Source organism: Tyto alba, unplaced genomic scaffold, assembly GCF_018691265.1.
Source record: "Tyto alba isolate M040663 unplaced genomic scaffold, T.alba_DEE_v4.0 Super-Scaffold_16, whole genome shotgun sequence".
Lineage (NCBI taxonomy): Eukaryota > Metazoa > Chordata > Aves > Strigiformes > Tytonidae > Tyto > Tyto alba.
This window is the reverse complement of record NW_024881278.1, coordinates 23,264,100-23,287,186: the sequence shown is the minus strand read 5'-3', so window position 1 is coordinate 23,287,186 and position 23,087 is coordinate 23,264,100. Positions and strand designations below refer to the sequence as shown.

The 23,087-nt window shown below is 42.5% G+C and overlaps 2 protein-coding genes across 4 annotated transcripts in view; one reads left to right on the top strand and one right to left on the bottom strand.

Moving 5' to 3' along the window:
* The window catches only part of PLEKHH2 (pleckstrin homology, MyTH4 and FERM domain containing H2), a 55,159-nt gene extending 51,557 nt beyond the window's left edge, over positions 1-3,602 (bottom strand). Inside the window, exon 1 of one of the 2 annotated variants that reach the window (XM_042789814.1) lies at positions 3,516-3,602. The gene's annotated coding sequence lies outside the window, so the exon portion shown is untranslated. The remainder of the gene's footprint in view (positions 1-3,515) is intronic. The other variant, XM_042789813.1, reaches the window with a different exon arrangement.
* Positions 3,603-10,877: 7,275 nt separating this feature from the next.
* Positions 10,878-23,087, top strand: part of THADA (THADA armadillo repeat containing) — a 164,757-nt gene continuing 152,547 nt past the window's right edge. The window contains exons 1-14 of one of the 2 annotated variants that reach the window (XM_042789349.1): positions 10,878-11,094; positions 12,093-12,188; positions 12,856-12,968; positions 13,397-13,527; positions 14,920-15,068; positions 15,226-15,258; positions 16,690-16,738; positions 17,659-17,849; positions 18,511-18,605; positions 18,885-19,105; positions 20,028-20,719; positions 20,951-21,102; positions 21,243-21,398; positions 22,548-22,670. In XM_042789349.1, the coding sequence (XP_042645283.1) occupies positions 12,113-12,188; positions 12,856-12,968; positions 13,397-13,527; positions 14,920-15,068; positions 15,226-15,258; positions 16,690-16,738; positions 17,659-17,849; positions 18,511-18,605; positions 18,885-19,105; positions 20,028-20,719; positions 20,951-21,102; positions 21,243-21,398; positions 22,548-22,670 (2,181 nt within the window). In that variant the 5' untranslated portion in view covers positions 10,878-11,094; positions 12,093-12,112. The remainder of the gene's footprint in view (positions 11,095-12,092; positions 12,189-12,855; positions 12,969-13,396; positions 13,528-14,919; positions 15,069-15,225; positions 15,259-16,689; positions 16,739-17,658; positions 17,850-18,510; positions 18,606-18,884; positions 19,106-20,027; positions 20,720-20,950; positions 21,103-21,242; positions 21,399-22,547; positions 22,671-23,087) is intronic. The other variant, XM_042789350.1, reaches the window with a different exon arrangement.

Sequence of the window (23,087 nt, the reverse complement as noted above, 5' to 3'; positions counted from 1 at the left end):
GCCTTTGCAGGGCTCTGAACATGTAGGTTTGGCTTTCAAAATAAAGCTTGAATTCCCTTTTAAGTACTCAATTTATCTCCCAAATAACAAGTAGCCATAAAAACACAATTCAGTGGAAGGCAGCTGGAAGATCACAACAAAATTACCAGTCATAAGGTTATGCTGCATGCTTGTCACCTTTGTCATGGACAGTGAGACACTGACAAGGAAAGGCAAGTAGCAACTGTTTTCAGTCTGGTGAAAGGGACTGGCACAGGAAAATCATGCATAATATAGACCTCTATACTGCAACTCCTGACCTAGTTAGAATGGATTAATAAGGGACGTCTTTGAGAGCCCCCCTCTCCATGGCTACTCCAGTCATTCAGAAGCTTAGGTTCAAGCACTCCCCTTCTTCCCACTGTCGGAGGAAGCAGCTCCACTCCACTTCCTTCCCCAAACTCTCATCAGCTAGAGGGAAGGGACCTACAGATTTATCTTTTCCACTGTTCCTGACATCAGGAAGAAAAAAGGAAAAGCATCGCAAGAAAGATGAAGGTCCTCAGTAGGATTCCAAAAGTCCTCAACTTTTCTTTAATACATTAATATCTTCTAGTTCTCTTCTAAATTTTCAGTGTCTCAAATTACTCTGCAGTTCATTATAGCTAAGCAGGTGAAAAACTCGCTGTCTCAAAGCTCTCCTTCCATTCACCTACCCTAAATTTCCTTTCTTTCATTCCATACCTTAAGTTAGAAGGAAGAAGAGGATCATCACAATCACCTGCGGGAAGGTACCTCCTCCATTCTTGACTGTCTCTTTTGGTCCTGCAGGCTATGATTCAAGCTGTTAAGCCTGAGGCTGCAACCATCCCTATTCAGGAATCCATCACTCGGGAACCTCTGTGGAATCACTGGGATTTAAGCATGTTTTTAAAATAGCTTCCTGAACCAATCCGACAACGCCCGAATTCTAAACTTTAAGCACACGTTCATTTCAACTGCAAGCCTTCTGGGCGACCGGTGCCTTTTGCCTTTTCCCCTCTTCTTGGCAGAAAACTCCCTGGACTGTCAGGGAACCAGGTTGCTCACCACTGTCCTGTCCCTAATCCTTGCTCCTCTCTCCTTGCGCTGAGTCTCCATGTTGAAGGGGGGAAGGTGGCACTTCCAAGCAGTAGCTTCTCCTACCTTACAGAGAAAGCAGAAGTTTCAGCTGCAGGCTGATCTGGACAGACAGCCTGGATTCTGCTCTCCTAAGTAACGAGGAATGACAATTTCCTATTAGACTGTGTATTTAGAATTTTTTATAATGTTTTTCCATTTTGACTAATTACAGCTATGTAAGACAGCGACGAACTCAGGCAACGAGTGGTTAACAGTAGGAGATTTCAGTGCTTGTGTTAGTGAAAACACAAATGGTTCAAGTAGTGAAAGAATTTTTGCTTTTTGGTAGGGCACAGTATTACAGGGTGGAGTTAAAAATGTTTGTCTTTCAACAGACAAAACATTTGAGTAGATGGATTTCTGGCAGTGAACAATGCGTCCAGCCAAGTACTTTCTCAATGTCCAAGCTAATTAATATTCCACTGTATAAACATTACAGATAAAAAGTTTGAAAATAACTCTTTTTATTGTGGGATGTTTGTTAGAGATTATAATAATTTACTTCATATTTTCCAACAAGCCAAGGAGTTCTGGAAATATTTATGGGCACATAATACACTGTTTACAATTGTGGAGTGAATGATCTTACTTTGAATCAATGACTTCCTGTTTCTTGTTTGATTCCCCAAGGGAGGAAAAAAATTAGTTCATCTCTCTTGGCTTAATAGAGTACTCTGAATCAGCACTCAAACCTACACAGAGTCCTCCCCTTCTTCCTGCTCCAGTTCCCACCACAAAACCCTCCGTTTTCCCTAAGCCTTTAAAAATAAAATCTTTTGAAAAGTAAACTAAAAAAGTACACATTAAAGTGGTAAGTTCTAATTATGTCATCAAAAATTAATTGAGACAAGTTTGACAAGTCTGGAAAGATTAAATTCGTCTTTTTCGTTTTTTAAGTTTATAAACCTCTTCATAGGCTTCAAGAAGTCAGAATGTCACATTCTCCCCAAAGGGATTGATATAATTTCCTTTTCTTTGCCGTCTGCTTGGAAATTATCAAAATACATTTCAGGGGGAAGGAGGGAACAATGTTCTAGCTTTTTGAAGCATGTTAAAAAATTTACATATTCCTTATCACACTGTCAGTGTTTTCCTCTGTTTTTAACAAAAAGCTCTGTTTAACTAAACACTTCATATTCTGTCCATATGTTCTTCACGTCCTTTCTCTGTTGGAGAAAGCATGACAAGTCCTTCTGTTTCAACAGGAGTGGGTCTGCGCAACACACGGTGGGTTCCCTACGCCATCCTAACCTGTTGCTGACCAGCTCAAATGCATTTGGACCACACCTCTCAAATCCTGGGCCCCTTTCTCCCACCCTTTTCACCCAAACTCATCACTTTTAAGTGTTTTTTGGAGCCATAAAGGTTGGACTGGAGAAGGGAAATGATGAGACACAAGGTGGACTTGTTTGGGAATCAAGGAAGACATTCTCAGGTTTGTTGCTGGCCAGGGCCCTTACTCACGTCGAAACACTGGTAACTTTATTTTCCATTTGACTCATTTTGCCTAATTCTGTGCTCAGACAAACTGTAGCCTCTGTTATTTAAACTCTCCTTCAAAATCTGACTTACAAACGTTTTTTCTGCTGCGTCCTAGACATCGGTGAGGGTGTTCCTGTGAAGCAACATGTCAGCCAGGGCTCCCCCACACCAGCACCGGGCGCAGACCCCCAAGAGCCCTCCCGATTTCAGGGCCCAGCTGCCCCCTCCCAGCTCACTGCCTCCTCGGAGGGCACAACTGACGGCTCAGCCCCAGAGCGCTGTCAGAGGTGGGTAGTGAACAGCGTTAAAGCGCAGAAGATCGTTTTACATCCTTTTCCGGACGACAGCAATTTTAAAGGTCGCTGTGTGACATCACACTGGGTACCCGTCTAATTTCTACGTGAAATCCTGAAAGCTGATGGTGTAGTTATTTTAAAGGCGTCTTAGTTTTGCGTGTCTGTTTGGAAGTTGTGTTCTTCTCGCTCTTTTTTCTTTTTTTTCGGGGAGGTAGCGGGGCTACGGCAATGGCACTGCCAACGGGACGAGAGAAGCGCGGACCTTCAGGGACCGAATGCGACCCCCGGCCCGCCAGCACCTCCCGCGGGGACACCGCCTCACGCACCCCCGGGGTGCGCGGCGGTGACCTAACACAGCGTCACCCTCCACCGTGACGGCGCCGCGTGACGCCATCCGACGCCCGACGGAGCCACCGGGCCGAGCCGGGGGGTGGGGGGAGAGAGGGGCACCGCGCCGGCTCTCCCGCCGCCGGGGAGCGATGCCCCGGGGCCGCCCCGCCGGGCAAGAGCCGGGGGCCGGCCCGGGCGCTGCCGTCCGGCCCCGCTCGCGAAGGGAGGGAAGGGGGGGGGGGGGGGGCAAGGAAAGGGATGTCAAACCTGGCCGGCCGTGGCTCGCCGCGCTGCCGCGCCGGGCGCCGTCCGGGCTGTGGGCGCTGAGGGGCCGCGGCTGCCCGCGCCCCTCGGCGCCCGCCCCCCCATCGCCGCGGCCCGCGGAGCGGGCGCCTGAGCGACGGCCGCGACGGCCACTGAGGAGCGGGGGGCCGCCCCCGGCGGGGCGCCCGGGCGGGGCCTGCGCGGCTCGGCGGCGGCGGCGGGGGAAGCGGGGGGAGAGGGGGGAGCGGCTGGGCGCCGAGGGGACACTGCCCGGGGGGCGGGCGGGCCGGGCCGGGCCGAGCCGGGCCGGTCTCGTCGTCCTGCCGGCGGGGTGGGCTCCCGCAGGGTCTGCCTCAGGCGGCCGGTCCGGCCCCGACGGGGTGCCGGGCAGGGAGCGTCGGCTCGGAGGGGGCAGCTGGAGCCGCCGAGCCACCATCTCGGGCCGCCGCACGGCCGGGCCTGGGCGGGGAAGGCTGGCTGGAGCCAGGCGGAGGGCAGCCGGGAGGGTCCCGCACCAGCCATGAGCTTTCTCCGCTCCCCTCGTGTGAACGGGTGGCCTGCCTCTGCCCCTTCCCCATCCCGCTTTTTTAAAGTTCCGTAGCGAGTGAGGAATTTTTCTTCTGGCCTTGTGTGAATACCTGAAGGGGAGACTGCGTTAGGAAGAAGCATCCCCGTTTGTCCTGAAATTTGTCAGCACGGGAGCTTACAGCAATTTAAATTACACCTTCTGTGGAAGGTCATTTGACAAGTATAAACTGGAGGGTTGGAACGGTGCAGTCACCGGGGTGATGGTGGGGATATTCTAGGATGAAATGGTCTTGGAGAGCTGTCGTGTCAGGTACTGACACACTTTGGATTTTAGTACTAGGCGGGGAGGAGCAGCACGTGCACGTGCTGGTGAGTCACGCGGGCCGCAGGCTCTTCATCCCCTCCGGCTGGAAGGGGACGCCGGTGCTTCTCGGGTGACCATCCATCTCGGTCTCTTCTAAAAGACTGCCCGAACTATTAAAAGGTATTTGGAAAAAGTAATTGGTATGTTGCTTGTCTGGCACATACAAGGATCTTCCTCATATGCACGTTGATTTGGACTGAGATTAGGGATTGTATTTTGTATGGGTTATAGTTTAGGAAGGCAGAATGTTTTACAGATTCTTCTGGCACATAAACAAACCACACCACCATTCTTCAGGTGTTTATTTATACTGTAGGTATGCAGAGTTGTCTTGTGTAAACTGCTCTTTCATCTGTGAGTCAGTGAAAGTGCAATTCTTTTTGTTTGGGAAAAAAATAAAAGGTCTTAACAGCTCAAATATTCCCTATCTGGTTATACACACAATTTCATTTTTTCCTATTCAGTTCAGTACAGTGTCCAATTTTCCACTTGGTTGCAGTGACCTTAAATTATCCAAACAACATCACTGAAACTGCTTTATTTCCTGGAACTTTCCTAAGTGCCTCATGTATTTTTTAAACACTCATCACTGAAAAACATATTAAAAACATGATTGCTGGTATGGCAAGAAGTGAATTGTTTTCTGTCCGACACCTTCTGTCTAGAGTGTTCATGCTACATTAAAAACAAATTAACTGAAAAAACCTTTAAACAATTTAGCCAAAAGAATAAAAATAGTCACATGGTTCCTAGAAAACACTACACAAAATGATTCAGCATTGGTGTGTAATGAAAACTTTGACCATATTGTTTCCTTGAGTAGTGACCTGTTCTCTGTAGATACACGCTAGATAGCGGAGAGCGTTTGAATTGAAGATCGCACTGAGCTAAGAAGCGAAGGCTAAATGAATGACATGCTTAGACCGCAAGAGGGAGAGCAAAGCCTGTTCACTAAATGAGTATTTCTTTCTGTTTTGTAGATTGACATTTTCTTTGGCCTCGGATAATAAAAATGCTCTGCAGTCGCACAGCTCTTGATGCTCATACCTAAGGAGGCATGATAAGGAGGCATGAAAAAATATTCTGGAAGAAGGAATAGGGATATTCAGGGTTTTCTGTCAGCTGCCCTTATCTGCGAAGTATATAAAGATGGATAGAATCAGTGTTCAGGTACTATAGGGAGTAAAATTACCAGTAGAACAACTGGGATGCATAGAACAAAATACAACTTTGTTTTGTAATTAGAGTGCAAGGGGGAAAGCCATAAATCTTCCAGGCAAAGACACAGAAAGCTATTGTACACCTAAGTGTGGAAGAGAGTTGTTTCTCCTTGCTGTTGTCACTGATGGAAGTTACATACAAACAGTAATAAATCCGAGGTGGAGTCTTGCAAATATATGCGGAGAACGCAAAAAACGTACACAATATGTTGTAGAAGCAAACTGCCAAACCAGGTATTTGCACCTTGGAATGATCATCTGTTAGCTGGCTCACTACAGAAGTAAACCAAAGTCAGAACACCGTGAAATATTTGCCTCTCTAATGTGGACTCTGAATATTAGCCTCTAGGTGTGGGCTAAAGATGTGTGCGTTGTGTGGTTTTTAATATTTGTAATTGACTTTAATACAAAAAAAGTTCTAAGTTTCTGGTTGTCTTATTAGACAATATCATCATTTGTTTTGAAGTATTATGAGCACTATATTGCAAAACATCTACTCTAGAGCATGGAAGCTAATCCAAAAAATGCCACTAGCTCCATTTTGGAGGTGATCAAGTGGTTATCAAACCTGCAACTAGAGTATAAAATTTTGGGTTTATGAGACTTTCCTGTGTACGTAGAACACAATTCTGACATGCTGGATCAGAACCTTATACCCATCATGACAAATGGAGCTTCTTCTGGTCCTCTCACACAGATAAACATTGAAACCATTTAAGTTTAAGTATTTCAGACTGGTATGTGTGTCTTCAATTGGAAAATATATTCCAGAAAACATTTTATGATTCCAGAGTCTTAGATTATACGATATCTTCTGTAAATTCATTTCTGTGTGGATTCTTTGGAAGGGTGATGTATATATTTGAGATTTGCAATAAAGTTCCCATAATATTGTTTATACTAGTTGCAGTTACAAAACTGTGATATAAGTAAATGGATCATCTTCAGGTGCTGTTCAAAATAATTAGAAAAGTATCTTGATACTTCTTGACAAAATACAGCTTTAAAGGTTTTATTTAAGTGGATGAGGGGAAGGGATAAAGATCATTCCTGTTCAATTCATATTATTACCATGACACATCTTAAAATGTCGCTCTTTCAAGTTTATGGCTTGTCTTTCAGTTATAGAAAAATGGCATCTTATCTAAATATCATCTAGTACTTGTGCTTTGGTATCTTTGAATGGAAGAATCTGTGGTTACTTCAGTTACTAATAAAGGCTTTCTCTACATTAAGAAAAATACAGTTTATGAGAAGGTCCACTGCTTCCTTTAAAAGCACAACTTCTTTTTAATTGTTTGGCGCCACAGAGTGGTAAAATTCTATATTGCTTTAAATAATCGATTTCTGAGAGTTTTCACATGATAAGTTCACCATCTCCCTCTGAAAGAAACTTAAAATATAAAATACTATACTACTGGATATAGGCATAGCTCAAGAAGACTACAATTTACAGATTAAACATTAAAGTTTCCAACAGCATGGGTTAGAGTATTTCTTTTGAGAGAGATTTCACTGGTGCATGTTGATTTGTCAAAACTGTAAAATCTGTGAACATAAATCCGGTGCTAAAAAAACAAAACAAAACAAAACAAAAACAACTTCTTCTGAATTCCAAAAATGTTCTGAGACATCACAGTAAAAACGGCTGTACCCAGTCAGAGCAGGGGGCCTTGTAGCCCGGTATCCAGGCGCTTGACTGTCATCCTCAGCCAGTGCCCGGGGAAGTTAAGTGTCATTACCCAAAACACCCTCCCAGTCTCCAGTTGCTTTGTGGTTCAGGGACTTTGTGAGCCAGAAGTTTCGTGTTTTGCAAATTTTGCCGTTTTGTTTGGGTTTTTGTTTGTTTGTTGTTTTGTTTTGTTTTGTTTTTTCCCTTGCACGAGTTAGTCCAGCTGCTTTCGAACAAATATAATTGATGAGCTCCATGGTTTAAATAATTCATTTAGTTTTGGACATGCCATCTCCTTTTTTCATTTGATGCCCCTTATTTTTTGCAGAGACACTGAAATATTATTTTAGAAAATTCTGTTGTATTCCATTTCAGTAGTTTCTCTGTGAGAGTGAAGTTACTTACTCTCTTTAATAGTTTCACAGAGAAGCCCCTCTCTACCTTTGGCCGTCCTTCTTACCCCACCTCACACCTCTGACAGTCCTACTATGTTCTTTTTGTGTAGGGTTGAAGACAGCACACACCATCCAAGGTTTAGGTGTATTTATACATGACATAGTGATGCTTTCTAGTTTGTTTTTTATTCTCTCTCTAGCAGTTTCTAACGTGATTTCTTTTTTGGTCTCTGCAAGATCTCTGGCACACAGCAGAGCACAGTGGAGCCACAACACCAGTAATTCAAGGGTCTGTTGCTCCTTATCAGCAGAACAGAAATTATGAAAACAGAGTGACTTAGGTAGTTAAGCCTAATCACCCATTCTTGGTGAGCTACTTAGAGGTGGTATGAGAGCTAGTTCTAAATAAGTTATTTTGAATACTGGAAGTTTGGTGCTCTTGGAGAACAGAACGATTGCAGTGTGTGGGTCTTGCATGCTGTTGTTTCATTTCTTGAGACGCCTCTTTATTTTACATTGCACTACGAAGCGTGGATTCTTTGGCTGTTACCTGACAGCTCCCTAGGATTGATGCTTCCTCTGACTGGAAAAATTTGGGGAAATTAAAGCTCCTTTGGAAAGCAGAGAGTTGCTGGAAAGTTATCCATAGTGTTACAGAAAATGAGCTGGAATACAGAGAGCTGGAGCCCTGGAAAGGGTTCCCCTGAAATTGGGGAATGTGTAGGAAGAGGATCACACCGAATGTAAAATGTGCAGGTACAGAATTGAGCTGAAGGAACTGGAGGCTTAGCTTAGCTTGTTGGAGACTTTGCTTACACTAAGTGAGGATGCGTTGTCTGATTTGGTTGGAGGGTTAAATCACATACGAATATTCAGTCTCTGAGCTGGAAATAGTCCAGGATTTTAATCAGGTCGCTGAGCTGCATAGGGCCAAATAACTGTGTCAGTCTCCTAGAAATGGCTGAACATAAAACAAAGGGGAAATCAACCAACTAACAGAGAAAAACTCAAATTATTTTCCTTGTGTTTTGGTATGGTTAAACTTTTTCTCAATTCCTTTGGGCATTACCATGTCAGAAGCCAGAAGGTACTGTGAAACTTAAGTGTTAAAGGGTCATCCAGAAGTTTGTTGAAAGTCCTGAACAGACTCTTATGGACTCTAGCTGCTTTAGATGGCTACGAAAATCACTGTTGGGTGAAAGTCAAGTGGCAAGGAATGGGTTTTGTTGTATTTTTCTCCTTTTCTTTACCAAAACGTTGCTCTTAGATCTTCATGGGAGTGTGACTGCTATGTTGAGCTGACATCTTACAATAAGCAGTTTCGCAATAGCCAGTTTCAGAATCAGTGCAAGATTTCCCTTTTGCTAGGTACAACTCGGGGACCTGGGAAAGACTATCCCCATTTGATAGTCTATTGCTTGCAAATTACATATTTGTTACTTAGATTATGTTCGTATGGGGGACCTGAAAGAAATGTGAAACGTGCATGACATGGATGTTGAAAACTTAAAAAAAATCTGCTCTGGCTAAAACTGAAATGCTTATATATATAAAAAATAACTGGGTTTTGTTCATCATTTTACAGTTAAATAAAATGTGGAAGTGCTGACAAATTAAGGACTGTTATAAAGGATCGAGGGATGGTTAAGAGGAAACAAACAAGTAGAGGGTGCTTTCCAAATGAAGTTTATTGGATTTTTGCAAAATGTTTATTTAAGCCTCTTTCTGCTCCTTGGGAAAAAAAAAAAAAAAAAAAGGGAAGAAACAGGAAAGGATTCGTGAGTTGAGGAGTTTGATTTGCGTTGGATGCTTGCTTCATGGGGTTTTGCTTCCTCTGGTCCTGAAATGCGGTCGGCTCCGGAGGAATGCTTACCAGCTGCTGGGCACAGCAAGGGCACAGGACAGGCTGTAGACTGAGTTAATGCTTAAGCTGTAGTAACACTTCAATTTAGGACTGAATGTACTGCACTGATCTTGTAAGGAAGACCACTAAACATTGGCTCTGTTGTGTAAGCTTGATACTTTGTATAAAATGATTAAGGCCTTGCTAACCATTGTATCCTCGAAGAGGAGCTGAACCAATAGCAAGGGGCGAACATCCTGCCCCATAAAGATCCAAAGGCTGGGTGTTTGCCCCAAAAGCATGAAGTCAGCAAAAATCTGGTGACTGGGAGAAAGGTAAAGGCAGCAGGGGGGGATTGTGACCACCGACTCAATTCGAGATCAAAAAGGCTTGCCATCTCACACCTTCAAGGGGCATGCATGCTAATTTAAATATAACTGACCAATAGCAGGTGGAATGGTAATTAGGGACCAGTGAGTGTAAATTTAGATAGGTTTTTACTAATCCTGTAAGAAGATAAATAGGTGTTAGTTTCTTTGTGTGGTGTGCTAGATTTGTGGAATTACCACCAAACACCCATCTCTGCACAGACATGAAATAAAAGAAATACCTCGCCCTCCCATATGCATTAGCTTGCACACCGGGTGAAAGAACCCTTCTTTTGGGCTAAAAAAATTAGGCTCTTAAAACCGCGGTATTTACTTCAAACTGTTCAGAAAACTCAGGGACTGAGGAGGGAGCAGAATTACTCGGAGAGAAACACAAGGTATTGCCATCATCAAAGTTACCACCATTTTTTCCTCAAGGTTAAGAGTGCGTTTTAAAATCAGGAAAGCTCGCCCTGCCTTGCAAAGGCCAGCGACCCTCACGGTGGTTTCTCTTTGGGTGAAGACGGGTGTTTTCCACAGAAACCCGGCCGCGGCCAAGCGCAGGGGCCGGCAGCCGCGGCGCTGCCAAATGGCGGCCGGAGCCCGGGCGGGCACCCCCCGCGAGGGGCCTGCAGCGGCTCCTCGGCACCAGCGGGCCGGGCGGTCCCGGGCGGCGGCGGCGGCGCCGGGGGCCGGGCCGGGGGCGGGGAGCGCCCCGGGGGCCGCCCCCGCGCCCTGGTTGGCGGCTCCGGCTGCCTGCGGGCGGGGCGGCGGACACCGGGGAGGTAAGAGGCGCCCGTGGGTGAGTTTCCCCTCGGGTCAGGGGCCTCCCGGCGTTTTCCGTCCCCTCTGTTGCTCCCTCCCCTCCCCTCCGCCGCGCCGCGGCCTCCATGGCGGCGGCCGCGCTGCCCCCGCGCCGCGCAGCGGGCGGGGGGAAGGCCCCGGGGACGGCGCCTGAGCCGGCGGCGGGTGCGGCCCGGCCCGGCCCGGCAGCGCGCTGGGAGCTGCTGTGGGGCGCGGGGTTGCGTGGGCCGTCTCGGTCGGTCGCGTGGGCGCGGAGCGCTCGCATGGCAGCGGGGCCCGGGCGCGTCCCCCTCTGAGGCGCCGTCAGCCGGGCTCCTGCCGCCCGCAGGCCGCTCGGAGGTTGGCGGGGCTGTCGTGTGGGTTAGCCCACCCGGGCACCGGCGCGCTGGTGAGTGCCGTCGCGTGGTGCCCGCTCCCTTGGGAAAGGAGGCTGAGGCCATCTGTTTTTAACAGAAAATAAAAGGAGTGGTGCTTTTTGCCGACTCTCAACTGGGACTAGATGATCGATCGAGGGATCTTTTCAGTGTATATAAATCGGAGGAGGAAGGGTGCTAAGCAGACGGGGCCGGGTCAAGGGGCCGTGGGCGCAGGCTGAATCACCCGAGGGGCCCTCTGAACATCGGGAAGCACCAGATGGGGTGTGAGGGTGCCCAAGCACTGGCACAGGTTGCCCAGAGAGTCTGTGGAGTCTCCGTCCTTGGAAACATTCAGAAGCCACCTGGCCGTGGCCCTGCTTGAGCAGGGGGTTGGACCAGCTGACCTGCAAAGGTCCTTTCTGTGCCAACAGAACGAGCTCGGAAGTCAGTGAAACTGTCGTGCACATTAAATCGCCATTACCTGAAAGGAGAAAACATAACTTGCTATTTGTAACATCCATTATAGCAAATGCGGAACTAGGTGATATGTTTTAAAGAAACAAAATTGCTTTGTTACAGAGTTCTGATGTTACATTAATGCAGGTTGAATGAATTTTAAAGAGTAAAGCAGAGCAACAGAGGTTTTGTGGTGTTATTTCCATGCTTCTTCATGGTATTTTCAAACTCTGATCCAGGGGTATGCCACAGGCTACATAACAAGTGAGATAGCTTGTCATTCATTCAGCAAATTCTCTTTTCTGTGACTTCCATTTTGTGCCATGAAGTCTGGGTGAATTTGGGACAAAATACTTGAAATAGTTGATAAAGAGAGCTGTTATTTTGGAAAAAAAAACAAACAAACAAAGAAAAAAACCCAAAAAAACAAAAAACCAAAACATAGATAATCCAACAAACGTTATTTCAGGACAGTGAAAAGATCGTTATCATAGGAAGTGTTTGTAATTGTGCTTTTAAAACAATGTGACCTGTTTTGGGGGGGTATTTTGTTTTGTTTTTTTTTTTTGATCAGGTATCCTTTAATCATCTAAAATGGTTCTAAAAAAGAAGAAGGAAGTTCAGGTAGATGCGTTCTTTTTTGATCAGCAGCAGCTTGAAAAACTTCAGAGTAAGTGGGGTGTTTTTTTGTGAACTAATGTATAATTTCTTTTTCTGTTGGTAGAATGCATTTGAGTAGCTACTGGAATTGATCTGTTTGGTTATTTTGTCTTTTTCTTGTTATGTTTTATTTCTGCTGGTTTTGTGAGTTTTAGGTGTGTGTGTTCTTTTGTGGTTTGTTTTTATTTTGTAATGACAATGGCTTCTTACCTTGGCAGAGTTAAAATAATCCTTTAGAGCACCTTGTCTTTGGACTGGCACAGTTTTTCAAGGGAAGTAGGGGGGCCTCCACTCCTGGAGGTACTTGGAAGCCATCTGGCCATGGTCCTGGGCAGCCTGCTCCAGGTGACCCTACTTGGGCAGTGGGATTTGACCAGATGACCTCCAGAGGTCCCTCCTGACTTCAGCCATGCTCTGATTTTGTGAAACTGAAGATGAGACCTCCTATTATGTTATAGTGAAATGTGCATTTTTTTTAATTGGTTAGAAAAAAAAAATGGTGTTTTTTTTTAATTTGTTAGAAAAACAATTGGTGTTAAGGTGTTGTAAGGTGACTTAAGGGGTTGTGGCACCAGGAGGTTTACTGGAACGGGAAAAAGACCTAAGAATTAAGCAGTGTTTTCTTACTATAAATTATGTATTGCTTATACTGCTTATTGTAATTCTTTTCTAAAAAGAGACTCTTGCAAACGTAGGGTTTTCAAAGGCTGAAGAGCAAAACCTGGCATCTCTACTTCTGCACTGCGCACAGCTGAGCGATGGCATCCAGCAGATCCAGTGTATTAAACAAGTAAGACTTCACTGTTGTTAGTGTGGTTTTTGGTAACTGTGTGTTATGTGCACTGTTAATGGGAAATACGGTTCTAAAATAGACTTTATGATGTTTTAAACATTCCTGGAAACAGATAAAAAGCAGTTGTTAGCACTGCACACGCATTGGATAGAAATGTAGCTCTAGCATTTGAATTAGCAAGGGCTACAGTTACTGAAAATGATGAAGGCAAGTGATACTAGGTTTCCTATTGAGTATGTATGTATTTTTGGTATTAGAGACGTTCTTGGAATGTTATTCAACACCTGAAACTCAATGAGATTTGAGTTTCGTATGAATGATAGGACAGTTTTGTACCATATACTTGGGCAAGAGAGAATTCTGCCTCTATTAATGATGCGGGTATATCCAGAGTTTTTGTTGATCATGTGTTCTGTTGGTTATAGGTTATGCCACTGGTGAAGAAGATGGATCAAAACTGTGCATGTGATCCTATGGTTAAAGCTTGTTTGGATATTTTGGGAGAGACGTATTTTTCACTGGGTGTGAAGAATCCCTTGAAAAAAGTATTAGCAAGGTAAAAATTTGAATAGTAAGCCTTTATTTTTTTAGAATGCTTTCCTTACCTAGAAGTGAGTAATTTGTCATGCACTACAAATTGCTGTAGTTTAATTATTGAAAATTTTACTAATTTGTGAATATTACTAATATGTGAATATGTACTAGTTTTCTTTCTTTCTTAGTTAAAAATCTTAATTATAAATAATGCAATATATCATTGGATAAATAACTTCAAAGTAGCATTTTGATCTGTTTCATTACTGGAAAGACAACATAGGGTGTAATTAGCACTTTGAATTTTAAAATCTGTTATTAGAGTAGAAATTTAAAATAAATTAAAAAAATCTCAACATTGACAGTGCCAAGAGAAAGCTGTTCATAGGAATCATAACTGAACTGTGGTTTCTTGTGCCTATTTTTATTGCAATTAAATAATTCTGTTGCAAAATTACTGTTGTGTTTCTCTACTGAATTTATTACAGCCTTAACACTTTTAAGATGCAGTGCTGTCTTGGGTTGGGCTGAAAGAGAGTTAATATTCCTTTTCAGGGACTAGATGAGTGCTGTGTTTTGGATTTAGCTTTGGGTTTGGTATGGGAAAAATGCTGATAGCACACTGGTGTTTTCAGCTGCTGCCGAGACTTCAAGGACTCTCTGAGTCCCCATGTCCTGCCCGTGCACAAGGGCACAGGGAGCAGGGAGGGAGCACGGACAGAGCACCTGACCCTAACTGGCCAGTGAAATATTCCATATCATGGAACGTCATGCTCACTATATAGAGGAGGAGTGGTTGGGAAGGAGCTCGCTCTCTCTCTCTCGCTTCCGGGATTGCGATTGTGGGACCTTGGTATCTCGGGGTCGCTGGCCGGGAACGGGCTGGGTATTGGTCAGCGGGTGGTGGGCAATTACGCTGTACATTGCCTGTGTATATATTTCTTTTTGTTTTCCCCCCATCATCGTTATTGTTCTTGTTTTATTGGCGTTATTAAACTGTTCTTATCTCAGCCTGGGAGTCTCCCTTCACCCCTCTGATCCCCTCCCCATTCCCAGGTGGGGAGGGGGAAGGGAGGGTGACTAGCTGTGGTGGTTGGTTGCCGATCAGGCCCAAACCACAACAAGTGCTCATCTGTCTTCATTTCTGTGTCTGAAAACATTTTTTTTTTTTTGTCCCACTGAGAGATGCAGGGCCTCCATCCTGTATTTGGTTGCATGCTGCAGATTTATACCTCTTTGGTAGGTTTTCTAGCTGCAAAATTAGAACATGCATGTTTATTTTAAAACAGAATGTTTTCATGCAGGGAGAAACATCTATCTGTCACTGGAGTTTTAGCTGACGCTGACTTTAGTCGAGCGGATAGTTAACATCTTGGTACGAGCTGACTGATTGTGCTGTTTCTTATTGTTCCAGTTCACTCAATGGTCTTCCTGAACAGTTCATGACATTAGCTGTACAAAGCTTTGTATGTTGCCTTGGGGAGGAACTGAAAACCACGGATGTATATCTGTACAGAAAAGTACTGGACAATCTTGCTTCCTGTATGGAGGACTTCAGTTTAGGTATGATAACATTGCATATATTGTTTTCTGTTTCAACTTGCTCAATGTTGGTTTGCATCTTGGTGCGGCACCTAATAGTAATTGTTGCACTTGATCTATGTAAAATAGGTAGTATTGGCTAGTATTCAGTAGTTAAAATGTATTTTCTTTCTTCTAGGTAGAGCAAGTATTAAGAACCTGTTTGAAGAAGGTAAAGTTATATTTACAGTAAAATATGTTTCATTGTAGATTATTGGGGGGAGGGTTGTGTGTGAAGTAACGTGAGGTAGGCATAAAGATCTCTCGGATCTGATTTCCTCCTGGCTAATTTTTAATAACTAGTACCCTCATATGGTACTTTTTTTGTCACAGACTTTCCCTTGATTTATACCTTTAATTTCCAGGGGTCAATCTTGCTTTATTGAGCAGCCCTAGATATAAATCTGAAGAGGTACCAGTGAGTGATTCTTAAAGGGCTGGGGGAGCTAATGGCTACTTTACATGAAGTATTCTCTGTCCTATGCCTCATTGTTAAGCTGGATGTGGTAACACTGAGCTGTTAACAGCCAGTCTTGACCATAGCAAGCCTCGACCTGCTATGGCAGGAAATTTTGTTTGGTCATAATTTGGCAAAAGTCTGATATACTGGTAATACGGGATAACTTGACACACTGTGCCCGTGGCATGCAGGTGTCCTGGTTTGGGCTGAAATAGAGTTAATGTTCCTTTTTGGGAACTAGAAGAGTGCTGTGTTTTGGGTTTAGCATTGGGTTTGGTATGAGAAGAATGCTGATAGCACACTGATGTTTTCATCTGCTACCGAGATTTCAAGGACTCTCCGACTCCCCATGTCCTGCCCATGCGCAAGGGCACAGGAAGCAGGGAGGGAGCACAGAGCACCAGACCCAAATTGGCCAATGAAATATTCCATATCATTGAGTGTCATGCTCAGTTCAAAGAGGAGGGGTGGTCAGGAAGGGGCTCACTCTCTCTCACTTGCTTCTGGGACTGCAGTTGCGGGATCTTGGTATTTTGGGATCGCTAGCCAGGAACGGGCTGGGTATTGGTCAGCTGGTGGTGAGCAATTACCTTGTGCATTGCCTGTTTATATTTTCTATTACTGTCATTGTTCTTGTTCTATTACCATTATTAAACTATTTCTATCTCATCCTGTGAATCTCCCTTAACCCTCCAATTCCCTCCCCTATTCCCAGGTGGAAGGGGAAGGGTGGGTGATCGGCTGTGGGGTGGTTGGCTGCTGACCAGGCTCAAACCACAACAGCAGGTAATGTTCACAGGTTCCTGTGGACCTTTATTGCTGCTCTGTCTTTAGCTCTTGGTAATTTCAGTTTTTCATTGAGGAACCAGAACTCTGAATACCTCTTTGGATTAGGCCAAGCAGGTTGGAAACTCTTGTTTTGTACCAGGTTGTTGCAAACCAGCTTGAGATTTTGCTTCAGCATTGCTTCTTTGGGTCTGCACTGAAAAGTCAGTTTAATTTGTTTATGGAGTGGTCGAAACAACACTATATGGATAACTGTCCATTGTGTCTGGGTATGATGTGTATGCATGATTGTTTTGCTGGAATTTTCCTGTTCTATTGCTCTTTTAAATAAATTCATACCGTAATTATTTTCACTAGTTCTTCAGTTTCTGCAGAAGTCGCTACTTGACATACAGGAAGAAAACAGGCAAGTGAATTCAATATAAACTGTATTTTATCTGTTTTTGTTTCACTCTTGCAAGATAGCCTGGTGTGGTTAGGAATATCACTTTGATAGCCATATATTGATAAAAGATGGGTGCGTCATTTTACAATGATACATTTTTTTAAAAAACAAAACAAAACCAACAAACTACTGCTGAATGTTTCTTTTGTGGCAATATGATGATATAAAATAAGAGAGGAAAGGAAGAAAATTCAAGGCAGTAACATTTAAGGCACTGATACTGGTTTAGAGCTACTACTTTTAAGGGAGGCCTTTGTGGTTTTGCTATCTGAATTGTGACTGAACACTGTAATTAATAGATACACTTATTAAAATTCAGGTAGAGTAATAGTCTTCCACTTTCCATGAGTGTTTAATTCATTATTGATACTCTGTTTAGTCTGTCACAGCAGTCATCATTTAAATATCTTGACGTTTTCCAGCGTTGCATAAAGTGAAGCGGCTTCACTCTGGTCTCTCATAATGTACCCAGAAGAGTGCTTAGTGGAGTGTTTTGTACATTAGAAGTTTACATGTTGCCTGTTATTCAAGTTAGAAGAGAATCGAATCTTAGAAATATGCTTTGCATGTGGGCAAAGTGCTTGAAGAATGAGAAAGGAGCAGCACTGTATTCTGTTGGTCTTTTTAAAATGTTCCTGGCAAAGTTCAGCTCTGCTCAGGAGGAAGTTTGTCACAGGAGCCTGCAGAAACTGTAGTAGAATTTTTCGTTATGTTTGTTAACTTAATTTTAAAACACTGCCCTTGAGTCTGCTTCTTCTTTTCATATATTTATATATTTACCATTAATTCTATCTGAAGTTGACACAATATAGTTTTCTGGGAACAGTGAAGAACGGTTTTAATTTCTTTTTTGTGTGCATGTCTGTCTGTTATTTCCACAGAAAGAATCATGGAAATCGTATTGTTCAGACTCAGCTGATGCATGATTTACTGATGGCCATTAAAGTTGCAATGATGCTTGTACAGAAATTGCAAGAAAATATCCAGGGAAGTCTTTGGAAACACCATGAGTCTTTTGTTTGGCAAAGTATGTGTAGTTTACTGAAAAGCTCCACAAACTTTCTCATGGATGGTAAGTTTAGTAACATTTAAACCCAAATATTTTTATTAAGTCAGTCTTGTCTTTGTAGTAAATATAACCTGTATGTATAAAAACTTGGGTTATTTTGAATGGAAATTGAGCTGCTGAGATTAATGGGAGTGGGAGCAGTAGTAGGTCTTTTGGTGAGCTATGATTTGTAGATTATAATTTTGGAGCGTGCAGTTTAACTGGTCCTACTACAAAAAGTGAGGTAAACGCTATTACTAATAATTCAGAAACCTACAGAAATACTTTTGAGACTCACCAAATGTTTTTGCCTACCGGAAATTTATACATCTATGAATTATGCTGTCAGAACTATTTATTTGTGCACTACAGCTAATTATGTTTACTTGTACAGATATTTTTGTACAGTAGAATTGAATATAAATGTCAGTAGACTGTGCCACAGTCATCCTTGTCTTACTGAGCAATGCAGTCTTTTCTGTTTGTTAAAAGGTATTAATAGTTTCTTATTACATTGGAGTATAAATTCATTAATACTTGCTACCACATGGACGCTGCAGATTTGTGATTATACAGCTACAAGTAGTCTAGGAAAATTCAATACCATCTTTATAGTTTTGATACATAGTTCTAGCACACAATGTTTGCTGCACTCTAATATAAAATACCCTTCTCTGCCATGTAGCAACTCTCCTGCAAACTGTTCAGACTACCTCAGGACTGGCTGTTATTCTGTTTACTAAAGCTATGTATGAGCCAGTTGAAGAATTACCTTCCTTGGTAAGTGTATTTCTTTGTTAAAGAATGTGAAATGTCATAGTGTTGTTTGGAGGCTTTGCTGATAGGATAGCAGGACTTGCCAACCTCTGTATCAGTCTTTTGCTGTATTGTAAATCCTTTATTCCCTGCTTGTGTATGGAATAATAGAACTAGGAGTTTGAATTTGAGAAAAACCATGTGCAAGAAATCTCTTCATATCTTCTGAGGTTCTCGATTATGCACAAGATAGCTGTTCTCCTGTGCTGAGGTACTATAATGGATGTTGTTTTGCTGTTACAGATCAGTGACTTGCTTCTTGGGTCAGTGAACCATGCGGGCGTGCCAGAGTGGTTTGTGAGTAACTGTGGGACTCTGTGCACGGAAGAACTCCCTGACTCGGTCCTTCTGTTCCTTTGCCACGGAGCACTGGCTATGCTGGAGTGGAAGAATGGCAGCATGGGTGAAAATGGAGAGAAACTATTATTAGATATCGCATCAGTCTTGTTGTCTTTGAGTTCAGAGTAAGCCTGTGTTTTGATATGTATTTATGTTTGGAAGGAGAGGGTTAATCTTTTTATTTGTATCTTTGCATGGCTCATATGGTCCTGGTGGAATATCTCTTTGGTGTTTTCAGTGTAACGATACTAGTTTCTGCCAAAGACGTGTAATCTCTTTAATATATGTATAATAACTCTTTAAGTTTGAAAAATAGGTCTTGATATTGCATAGACAGTTCTAAGTTACAATTTTCTCTTGCGTGCTAAAATGAAATTTTGTTTTTCCAACCTAAGTGGGATTAGTTTACCAACTACCTGATGGTAAGATGTGGTAGAATCAGTTATGTAGGCAGATAAACTTTACTTTCAGGACATAACGTTTAAAAGTACAGAAGAAAACAAAGTATGCCAATGGGTGGAATACTCGAAATAACATGTTTTTTCTGGTTGCAAGCATCGTCTGCTTGCATCTGATGGACTACCATCAGATATCAAAATATATTCAGTTCAACTTTTGTTCAATTTTGTGATTTTGTCCTTGCGCATATGGTACTCAGTTTTTGTGGTTTTATAGGGCAATGAAAAGTTTTCCTTATATTTTCAAGAAGTATGCAATAATATAATGCTGCTCAAATATTGCCATGTGGATGTTAATTTTTGTTTTTAAAATAGCAAGTGTAGTGGCTTGTCAGGTTTCTTTCTCCTGTATTTGGGGGATTTAGCTGTGACCAGTTGACAGCACGTCAGGTAACTAAGTATACACTTTGCAACATCCAATTCATCACCTCCTTTTTGTGTTAATTCCTTTCCTTCAGTGGATGGTTAGTGTCTCCTCACCTGTTTCAGTGTGAGCTAAACTAAAGAATATTTACTTTGAAATTAAAAATTGTATTTTGAAAAAACTGACAAATACAAATAACTTCTTCTTTATTGTTCTTTTTAAAAGGTTAAAAGAATCCAGTATGACAACCTCTTTGTCTAGAATCCTTGCTATTTGGACTAATGCAGCACTGGCTGCCCTCATTTCAGACTCCCCAAATCTAAAAATCAAACTTAATGGAAACTCAGATGTAATTGGGAAGCTGCTGGAATACATTTATACACACTGGGAACACCCTCTGGATGCTGTTAGACACCAAACCAAACTGATATTCAAGAATCTTCTTCAGATACACCGAAGCACCATTACTGGCTTCAATGAAAAATCAGACCCATTCTTTGAAAGGCTAATAAAGCGTTTACTGAGCTTGGAATGGCATGTGAAAGGGAAATACGCTTCTCTTGGCTGTCTTGTGGAGTGTGTGGGTGCTGAAAATATACTACAGTTGGACAGGACAATTCCAGTGCAAATCTTGGATGTGATGAATGATCAGTCTCTTGCACCCTATGCTAGTGATCTTTTGGAAACCATGTTTACAAATCACAAAGCCCATTTTACTTCGAGTTCTCAAGAAAGCACCTGGATTGATCAATGGCATGACATCTGGGTTTCTCCTCTTCTAGTAATACTGTGTGAAGGGAACCATGACCAAACTACTTATATAATAGATTACTATTTACCAAAATTGCTCAAGTGTAGCCCTGACAGTCTGAGCTACATGATTAGAATTCTTCAGGCTTCTGCAGATGCTAATCTAGGTAAGAAAATAAACATTGTATTTGTAATGATGATTTACATGTTCAAGATGAAGCTTTTTTGGAACTAGTTTAATGTGTGGCAGACACTGTCTTTTGGGGTTTATGGGGGTAAAAAATAAAAGGGAGGTAAGGGTCATGTGTTGTGGAAGTATTTGGAGTTTCTGATGAGCGTTACAACTAGTACATTGTGTTACTCCACCTATAATTATTACTGGTTTTCATTTTCTTTAGGCTCTTCCAGTACTAGAGGAGCTCTTGGAGCGTTAATGGCATGCCTAAGAACAGCCAGGGCTCATGGACACCTGGAGCTTTCAGATATCACGAGCAGTGGTCTTGTATCCACTGAATGTATAAAACAGGGTCTAGTTCATCAGAACAATCAGGTAAAGGGACAACGTTTTTTTTGTGTCTTTAAATTAGAAGAATTGCTTTGATCCTAAATACTGTCAGCATTGTTCTAAAACAAAAGTATCGCCATCGGTGCCTGTAACTCTTCTGTGGTTAACACCTAAATATCTTTCAGGTTTGCATTGATGCTTTAGGTTTACTTTGTGAAACCCATCGTAGCACGGAAATTGTGTCTATGGAAGAAATGCAGCTAATTCAATTTTTTATGATGTACAACTTGAACAGCCAGTCTCCTTCAGTAAGGCAACAGATTGCTTCTTTACTGAGAAAGGTAATTTCAAACTATAAACAATGTCTAATGTGCTTATTATGTGACTTGTAGAGCATTTAAAAAAAAGTTCTGAGTATGTTATGAAGCTGCTCATCTGAAAGAGTAGAAGCTCTAAGAGCAGGACTATGTTGTATCTGTTACCCAACTGAATGGTGATAAGTCATTGCAAGTGAGGATGGCTTTAACAAAAAACTGATAGGCACAGTATGAAAAGTGGGTCGTGAATGCTAGTGAGTGTTACTTAACATGTGAGTGTATGCATATTTTACCAAAAGCAAAGCAATGTGCTGTAGAATAAGCAGCGAACTTTGTGCTGCCTTTGTTGTGGGCTAAGAGTGTGCTTGCATAGGCTTACCAGACCTCAGGCAAATTCCCAGTCAAACGTAGAGGAATATTAAGGGAACAGCATGACATGTGGTGTGCTGTTACAGTCTGCAGGGACCGAGCGTGTCAGCATTGTGGAAGTTGCCAAGGTCACATGTAGATCACGGTAGAAGGATAAGGATAAAATGAGGAAACCATGTATGTATAAAGAATATTTTGGAAGATGTTAATGGCAAAAAGAAAGCAGTGTGGAAGGAGAAAATAATTAATTTGAGATGGGGGGAAAATGAATGAATACGTTTGGCAGAAACAAAAGAGAAGTCCATTTCTTTCCATTCCTGCCTGGTGCAGACTCTAAGGGTTGTGAGATGGAAAAATTGTGTTAGAGGGTGTGTAGTAACAAAGGAACTAATACTAGTGGGTAATAAAAGAGCTGGGGGAAGCACTCCCAAGGCGAGTCAAACTCTTTAAGGGACACTGAAGGTATAAAAGTTACATGCATTAATTGAGCTTTTTTTAGAGAGGAACATACGTTCCACAGAAAATGGGGAGGTGAGAGAAGACTAGGCATGGATTTAAGGAGGAAGGTGGAAGAAGGTGTTGGAGGTATGGAGGGAGGGGAAAAAGGTTGGTCACAAGAGAGATGGGGAGCAAAAAACTTGGTTTTGGAATGGAGAGAGAAGGATCTGTTCTGTGTTATACTGAATGCAAGCTTTTTAAAAATTACAAGCAATATGATCTGGAAAATAAACTGAAACTCCCCCTTTCCCTTATTTAACTGTTAATGATTATTGCCTTACCTATGTTTTTCTTTTGTTTTAAAAGTTATTTTGTAGGATACAAGAAAGTTCCCAAGTGCTTTATAAATTGAAGCGAAATAAAACCAATCAAAAGTTACTCAAAAACTCAACTAAAAGGCATCCTTTGGGGATTTTGCAGCAATATAAAGTAAGTTAGAGTGCTAGAGATACAGATATGAGGTGGGATAGCATTTCTGAAAGATAGTTCATAGTTCTTGTGAACACCTCTGGGTAAGTTAGGCTTTGTCTGTGTTAGGAAATAGTGCAGTGCAGAGGGAAGAAACCTGTAAAGCAAAACAGTTCTGAGGACTTTGCCCACTCTGTATGCACTTAGGCAAGTTAATTTTGCCTAAATGTACTGTTGTCTCATGATCCAATTGCCCATTAGTGTTTGGAGGGTATCTGTAAAGGTTAATTTTGTCCAAAAGCAATAAAGGTTATTTTCTGAGGGATTGTACCATGATGTGAACTGAAACAGCAGTAAGTAGGGAATGACTGGAGATGTTTCCAGGTAAATGTCCTATCAGCTGCTGTCAGTTTAATAGCGTGTTTTACATGATATGCC